Source organism: Bactrocera latifrons, unplaced genomic scaffold (assembly GCF_001853355.1).
Source record: "Bactrocera latifrons isolate USDA-ARS-PBARC rearing strain unplaced genomic scaffold, ASM185335v1 scaffold_41, whole genome shotgun sequence".
NCBI lineage: Eukaryota > Metazoa > Arthropoda > Insecta > Diptera > Tephritidae > Bactrocera > Bactrocera latifrons.
Window position 1 is genome coordinate 1,427,359 of NW_017537057.1, and position 8,799 is coordinate 1,436,157.

Consider the following 8,799-nt stretch of genomic DNA (forward strand, 5'->3'; position numbering starts at 1 on the left):
AATAAAATTTAGTTTAAAAGATAATAAATTTTTACGCATTGAAGGACAAAAAACACTAATAATCGCCATATGATTCTTTATAAATAACTGCAGTATATATTTTTGCAATTCCCAATATCCATTATTACTATTAATAGCATCAGAGGATATTAATTTGCATATGACTTCCAGCCACATTTTGTTGGTATATAATAATATTTATTTTACTATCTGAAAATAAATGTGTTAGTTTGTCGGCAAGTTTTTAACACGAACACGTTAGTTTGCAGATACATTTTGTAAATATGTTGCGGTTATAAAAGTAGGTTGGTCGTAAAACTCTCTTCACTCCGCAAACTCGGTAAATATTTGTTAATATTGTAATATTTATTATTAGAGTAAACCGCTTATGGCATTAAAAATAGCTAAAAAAGTCATTAATTAATACACAAACATAAGCGCATACAAGCAAAGACGTTGTCTGCGCCATTTCCGATGAAGTAACACTCATACGCTGTGTGCGGCAACACGCGCTGTTGAAGAATGAAACAGACTCGGTGATTGCTGACAAATTTAACTTCACCTGTCAATTACTAATTAATTATACTTGAATTTACCGCCAACAAATACAACAATTACGCGCATAAATATTTATGCGAACGTGTCTTTGTGTGTTTCGGTGTCGCACAGCGTCGATTTATCATAATGCTCAGCGCGACACACAGATTCATATCATTTGGGGCGCTCCAACTGCCACTTCACTTAAGTACGTGTGCTTTAAAGCGATCATTTATGAAACAATTATTAACGGCAGCCGTCGCAGCGAACGAATTGTTGGTTTCAATGCTTATTGTCGGTATGAGCACAGAGTACTTAGTCATAGAAGGCGAGCATATAACACTTCAGAGCACTTAAAAGTTATAGCAAAGGCAGGAAAAATAACCGTAATTGGAGTGCGAGCAAAAAATCAAGAATTAAAAGCAGCATAAAATGCAGGCTCATCGTTCTTGATGTGTGTGTGTCTGCGTGTGTGCCGCTGTATAAATAATTAAAAAGGCAAATATACTTATCGAAGCGGTTGGCACAATTACATTGAAAATTATTCACACAGCAGCGGTGTACTGGCGTAACTATACAGTAGACAACAGGTAAATAAACGCGCATACATACACACATACGCACACATTGTACATGTGTAGGTTGTTGCGCAAATATTTGAATTGATGTTCGTATTCCTGGTATCTGATCGTCAGCAGTTTATCTTTTTGAATAATTAAAAATTCATGCTTCGCACACACATATATACATGAATACACACATCGGCCATAAATCTGTCTCTACAAAAAAAGATTTGTGATAACGTTCGTATGTGCTTGTGTTTTGGTATTTCCTTTTGGTAAGAGGCAGTTAGCTATTTTCTTTGGAAAAAAGTATTTCATATCTTTCGATTCTTTTGGCATTGCAATTGTGCAATTAAGAGTTTCTGTACTTAAAGCTTATGGTATTACCAATTTATTGCGCATGTAATGGAATAGAAATTAATCGCACTAATTCAACAATTGACTCATTAATGCTTTTAATGAGATAAATGAAAATTAAGTAATTTTTCTAGGGTTGCCATATAGCAAAGTTGAGTGAAAGAATTGAAAAAACTTAAAAACTACCAAATTTGGCTTTGTTCAGAGAATTGTGAAGTCCAATTATTCGATTAAACGTCAGGTTACTTTTATACTCTCGCAACAAAGTTGCTAAAGAKAGTATTATAGTTTTGTTCACATAACGGTTGTTTGTAGGTCCTAAACCAAAAGAGTCAGGTATAGGGTTATATATACCAAAGTGATCAGGGTGACGAGTAGAGTTGAAATCCGGATGTCTGTCTGTCCGTCCGTCTGTCCGTCCGTCCGTGCAAGCTGTAACTTGAGTAAAAATTGAGATATCATGATGAAACTTAGTACACGTATTTCTTGGCTCCATRMGAAGGCTAAGTTCGAAGATGGGCAAAATCGGCGCACTGCCACGCCCACAAAATGGCGGAAACCGAAAAACCTATAAAGTGTCATAACTAAGCCACAAATAAAGATATTAAAATGAAATTTGGCACAGAGGATCGCATTAGCTAGGGGCATATTTGGACGTAATTTTTTTGGAAAAGTGGGCGTGGCCCCGCCCCCTACTAACTTTTTTGTACATATATCGAAAACTACTATAGCTATGTCAACCAAACTGTATAGAGTCGTTTCTTTTAGGCATTTCCATATGCAGTTCAAAAATGGAAGAAATCGGATAATAACCACGACCACCTCCCATACAAAGGTTATGTTGAAAATTACTAAAAGTGCGTTAACTAACTAACAAAAAACGTCAGAACACTAAATTTTTCGGAAGAAATGTCAGAAGGAAGCTGCATCCAGGCTTTTTCTTAAAAAATTGAAGAATTGATTGGGACATAAGAGGGCTAACTAACAACAAATTTTGTGACATTTTTTTTATAAAATAAATAACTAAAAAATTGTTTATTTGATTTTTTCACAAATATTTTGAGGTTATGTGAAAAAAGTGTAGATAGAAATTATAAACCTTTTTATTACCTACAACATTGGTATATACTTTTCTTCTATAGGATTTTTGGTTTTGCCAACCATTAAAACTTCAACCAAAAACCAAATTTGGGACATAATAATGTTAGATTACCTGAACTACCGTGCAAAAGAAATTTTTATTGACAAAGACAAACATAAAATACAAAAACTTGGTTATTTGAACTTTTCACAAAAGTTTTGAGGTGATGTGAAAATTTCGGAAATCTAGATAAAATTATTAAATTATAAAAATTCAACCACGCCTCTTAACTCCTATTCGCGATCTCAAATCGCTTTTCAGTTAATATAAGTTATTTATCCTCCGTTTCTAATGAGTTTTACTAAAATTTTTTCGCTTGGATGGAAAAGCATCGCATCCCTGCGTGTTTCAAGGAGTGTGAGGCAAAACTCACTTTCTAAATGTTTAATCATTTTTAAAGGCCTTAGGTTGAAAGAATCAAGGCTTTCATCATCCATCATACATTTTAATTTTCTTGATCCCTCTGTCCATCAAAGGGGCATTATTGGGGCTTTTAGCAAGTTTTCTGGGGTAAAGTTGTACTCAGAAGCCTCAAACTATAGATAGCCGAAAATTATAATTTCGAAGAATCCAGTAAGAAATTAAAAGGAAGTGTTTGGAAGGGATACAGAATACTTTTTGAGTGTGATTTAAAATAAGAAAAAACGATCACAGAAGTTCAAATAGAGAGGTTATTTTTTCAAAAGCCTTTCAATGACAGATCAGACAGTGAGTTGTGTCTTCATTAGAAACATTTTATTCAAATGATCACCAATTTTGAGTTCCAGTATTCATTATTGGAAAAAATTCGGCCGAATAGACCACAGTTCACAGTTAAGAAAATATCGCAGCCGTAACTGTGAGTATACACGAGAGTCGATTCGTTTGGAGCAACTCCGACTGACGAACGGAATGGTTTCGCGCATTTTACGTTAAAATCTGAAATTGAAAGCGTAAGAATACTGCTTGTGCAATAAATGTAGCGGCTTGACCCTCCCAAGCGGCATGGTTTCGCTTTATGTGCTTTTGAAAAGTTCAAAGAAGATTCGACGTTTTCCAGCCAAATTTTGTACAGTGATGAGGACCATTTCTGGTGCAATGGATTTATTAGGAGATCACTTCAGTGAGCAGATAATTTACACTTTTCCTATGGAGTTATGTATATATGTCGAAGGTGTATGTAAATAACGACGCTTTGTTTCAGGTCTTGGAGCAGAACATCACCCGATCATTCTTGATTTACCAGTCGAAATGTTCGAACGGGCCAACGAAAATTAGATTCAAAGGATAAACCATCTGAGTCATTCATTTGATAGAAATAATCTTCAAATAGAAATGCCAAAAAATGTTCTTTCGAATGATAATAAAACAACTTTCCTGATATTGGCGGTTTCGACAATTGAGCAGCTCCTTAGAGAGAAAAAGCATTGTACATCAAACACTCAGGGAGGAACACGGCTAAATACACTCAGCTTATTTGCTGATTACGATGACTTATAGTGTCGTTATTACAAACATGTTACAAACTTAATGCATTATACTCCCGGTGTCAAACCAAATTTCAGTTACAGATAAAGCATTTTTGGAACACTGATTTTTCTAACTTTCCATCATAGTTTAACAAATACATGAACATAAAAACAAAAGCTTTTCATTTTCTCAAACTCATTTTCTTATAATATTCCCACTTACTTAAAGAATTCTCCTGTAGCTTCAATCCAAATCGATGACCAACTTATAACCCTTTTTCGGCTGCGCCTTCCTAGCAGGACGCTCGCAGTCTGTATATCAAATGCTGCGATGCTGAGCGCGCTCCCCAGCTTTATCGCCACGCTGCTTTGTAATGTGCAACAACAAGCTCTGATCTTTGTCCTCTTCGGCCCACACTTTGATAGACGAATTTGTGGGCACTGCTACGGTCACTGAAGTGGACTCACTGGGCGTGGAGCAGGGCAGCACGTACTCGCGTGTAGTGCGCTTGTTGGTGGTGGTGGTGGGACCTTTCGTGGTTGTTGTGGTGGTGGTCGTTGTTGTTTTGGCGTTCAACTTCGATATTGGTGGCAGCGACTGCGCCTTCTGCTGTCTTTGCTGTCTCTGCTGATGTTGTTGTTGCTGTTGTTGCCTGGTTGGCGCCTCCTCGTCCTCCTCCTCTTCAATGGTGATGGTGCGCCGACGCGTGTGCGTCAATGCGAAATTTCGACAAACTCGTTTCGTATGCTCCTCCACAATGGTGATACACAAATCATGCATGACCGTTTGACAGCGTTGTTGACGGTGTGTTGGTGTTCAATGCCTTTTAATGTTTTTTATAAAGTTTTTTTTTATTTAAACTTTTTTTTTTTAATTTTTTTGCAATTCTTTTTGCTTGTTTTTGTGGCGCTTTTGAGATATGCTACGTTGTGGCCAGCTGGCTGGCAGCAAATTGTTATTCTTTCGCTGTTTATATTGAAATAATTATATAATTTTGCTTGTTTTGTTATTTTTGCAATAGCTGCACGTTGTTGTTGTTTAATTTATAATGCTGCTTTGATCTGTGTGGGGAAGTTTTTATTAGGCTTTTTGAATTGTTGTCACGTTTCAATCAGTTTTGCTGATTTATTGTTGTTGTATGTGATATATATATATATTTTTTTTTTATTGGTTGCTAAGTTGTCGCCGTTTGCTGCTTATCAAGGCATAAACAAAACGCGTCTAAATCGCACTTAATGTGAGCACATATGTAAGCGAATATTTGAATTGCCAGATAAGCGAATTTTGTAAATTACTCTCACGTTTAATATTTGACATAGTTAATTTATTGAACATTGTTAAGCGCACCTGTACTCTTGTAAGTCTTTTATAAGACAATTGACGAGCTATTAATTTTATGTACTTTCAGTTCGCTTTTACGAGCGTTCACTCAATCGCTTTAAAATACCTCTGTGCTTTTGAGGCTTTCTAGAAATGTGATTTTTTCGCTAATTGCTTTAGGGCAATAAAAAGAATTTGCTTAATTTTGTAAGCAAATTAGTTGCATTTCGCTGCCTTACTGAATTTCAAAATCAAATTCCAAAAGCCCCGAGATGGCTGCTGGAACATTTACAGAGGATCTCAACATTTTTTATGAGCAGACCCAACAATTTTCGTTAAAATTTTGAGTAAGTTTTGATCTACAACATCTCTTATCAGTAGACTCAACTTGTGGTTAAAGTTTTGGGTTTCTTTTGGCCGGAAAAGCGTAGTGTAAATGCGGGCCTTATACCACAAGTCCTGAATGCATGACTGTGACCGACTTTTCACAAAACAAGGAAGGAAAGTCATCGCTCAGCCACCCTATTGCCCACAATTGACATCCTTTGAGATTTTTCTGTTTTCGAAACAAAAAAATCCACTTTGGCACAGCACAATTCGCTTAAGCGCAGGTATGTTTGTATTGACTTAGGAACCCATTTTGAACGCAAAAATAGAAATTAGTATTAAAATACATAAAAATATTAGATTTTTTGTCAGTCCGGGTCACAATGTATCAAATACATTTTGACATGCTTAATACTGTGCATTATTTATTAGATGCATTACATATTGTTGCATATTTATTTTATGGAGTCAAGGACGCTTTTTATTATTGAAAATATTGTTGTATTATCAATTTATTGACGGCAAGCATTGCTGAGTTTTCATGTTTTCTCACGTAGCTTATCAGCTAAAATGTATTAATGTGTTTTTTATTAAACTGCAGACATTGTTGTGGAAAATTACAGCCTTTTGTTGCTTATTGAACAAGTAAAACAAAACTCATTGAAAAGTAAAACCACAACTTCAGCTGCAACGAACTTATAATACCCTACATTGCATTAGCAGAAAAGGATAATAAATAATAAGACTTTTCAACAATACAAAATATTCCAAACTTCCACTTTGTACGGCAGCTAAATGCCATAGGGGTACGAACAGAACAGTTTTTCAGAGATTGCGATTTTGATCGTGTTATAGTTATCCGACGCAATAATTTCTTCAAAAATTGTTTCGTTCTCATGAGAAAATATACCACTCCAAATTTCGTTAAGATATCTTTTGATATAAAAAAAATTTCATACAAGGCATAATGTTGTTCTTTAAAATTTATATGTCAAGTTTATATCGTATCAACTGAGAAAGTTTTTCTTACAAAAACTTAATTCTGATCATGTGACTTGTATGGTAGCTACATGCTATATTCATCTGATCTAGAAAATTTCTTTACAGATTTTGCCGTTGCCTTCAGTAATAATACTTGTCGAATTTATTACAGATATCTCATTAATTAAAAGAGTTTCCCATACAAGTAGCTGATTTTGATCCTCCCGTTTGTATGGCAGCTATAGCGATGTGATCTGAGCTATTTTTCTGGAGATTGCAAGACTGCCTTATAATAGGTTGTCAAAAAAGTCTTGCGGTATTTTTATTTATTTATTTTATTTTTTATTTTATAACAGTTTGATGACCCATGCCCAGCTCTTGACGGATGCTACGGCTGCTACTATGCTGGTCTCTTTAATATTTTAAATAATACCAAATTTCATGAAGATATATCGTCAAATAAAAAAGTTTTCCATACAAGCACTTTATTCCGATCGATAGTTCGGTATGACAACTACATGCTATAGCGCTCCGATATCGGCTTCTTGTAAAGAAAGTGAAGAGTGTAAAATTTCAGGTCAATATGGCATGACTAGATCACCGCAGCTCGCCATGACGAGCATACTGTTCAGGTTAGAAAAAAATATACAAACACCCTTATAATATAGTGTGAAGTCATTTGTTCCCTTTACAAACGTTTAGCTGTCATTTGCACTTTTAGTAATTAAAGTAAGCTCTCAAAAATAAATAAATAAATCCAGGTGACTAAGTAGAGCAGCATTTTTCTAAAGATCTTACGTTTTTAAGTACAAATCATTTGCTTTAAAATAGGAATAAATTAATTTGACACTGTAAAAAGTAAACTGCTTTTCGGCGGTTTTTTAAAATCCACCACAATTGCCAAGTTGTGAAATTTTTTTGACGTAAGCAGATTTTTGTTCACTTCTCCTAATTAACTTTACGCTTCTTGCCAACAAATGTCTACACAATTCACTGCTAATGCCTAATGCATATTGATTTTGCCAAGATAAATTAAAAAAAATATAAAAAAAATTGTGTGTGTGTGTGTGACTGTGCTTTTTTCCCGCTTGCCAGTTGGACTCTAAAATTAGCACCTTTTCGTTTTGTTATTCTGCAAATTTCCTTTTCCCATATTGTGCTCGGCATGCCTGCATGATTGAAGGCTATTGCTTACAGCAACAATAATAATAATAATCAAAAATCAAAAAGTAATAAAGGGAAATGCTCTAATAAACCAACCAGACAATATTGTTATCATTTCAGCGGAATGCTATGTTTTCATACCGAAATGTGTGTATGCTTCCATATGAGGGTATGCAACATGTATACATACATACAAACGAAAAACAGTGTGCGAAATATAAATAACTTTAGAGTGGTTCGAGCAGCTAAACAATTTTTATTTATTACTATTGAATGGAACAAAGTCTAGTTCACAAGTGTGGTGGGGAAAGGCGGTCCTTATCGTCATAGCAAAGGCATTAGGCATAGAAAATACAAAAAGAAATTCGTGTTTTTTTTGTTAGGATATACATATAAATTCTTATGTATATTTCACGTGAGACCCCAATGTTAGCTGATCATACAAAATCCGCTAGATATTTATGAATGAATTGCTCTACTTGACAGCTGCTTTGACATTTAACATTCCCACATAGTGAAAACTCAATCAGAAAGCATCGCGAGTGAAAAGAAATGAAAAATCGAGCACAAACTCATTTTGAAAAAAAAAGAGAAAAGTAAACACTGAAATGCTTAAAGCTGTCAAACGTCTGCACGCGCTTTAAGCATCAGTTACTTATGCCAGCAGATCGTTCAACGTGAAAAGTAAAAGCAAAATTTTTTATTTCCATTTCCATTATAATAATATGTTCGATTTGTATTAATTTTGAGTACAGTAGCATACTTATTTTTAATTATATACATATAACATACCGAGAGTTGAAGACGGAAGCGAGACGCATTTGCAGACAGAAAAAGAAAGAGGCCGAAATGCGTGAGTATGAAGGGCTTGATAAGCTGGCCGATAGGGGTAATGCTCGAAAATTCTACGAAAAAATGCGGCGGCTTACAGAAGGTTTCAAGACCGGAGCATACTCTTGT

General features: G+C 35.1%; 2 protein-coding genes across 2 annotated transcripts in view; both read right to left on the reverse strand.

Annotated features, from left to right (window-relative positions):
- Nucleotides 1-5,090, reverse strand: part of LOC108972627 (cGMP-dependent protein kinase, isozyme 1) — a 45,840-nt gene extending 40,750 nt beyond the window's left edge. Inside the window, exon 1 of the mRNA XM_018939285.1 lies at nucleotides 4,270-5,090. The gene's annotated coding sequence lies outside the window, so the exon portion shown is untranslated. The remainder of the gene's footprint in view (nucleotides 1-4,269) is intronic.
- Nucleotides 4,366-4,827, reverse strand: LOC108972566 (ataxin-2 homolog). The gene has a single exon (XM_018939200.1). The coding sequence runs from the start codon at nucleotides 4,825-4,827 to the stop codon at nucleotides 4,366-4,368; it is 462 nt and encodes a 153-aa protein (XP_018794745.1).
- Nucleotides 5,091-8,799: the final 3,709 nt, after the last annotated feature.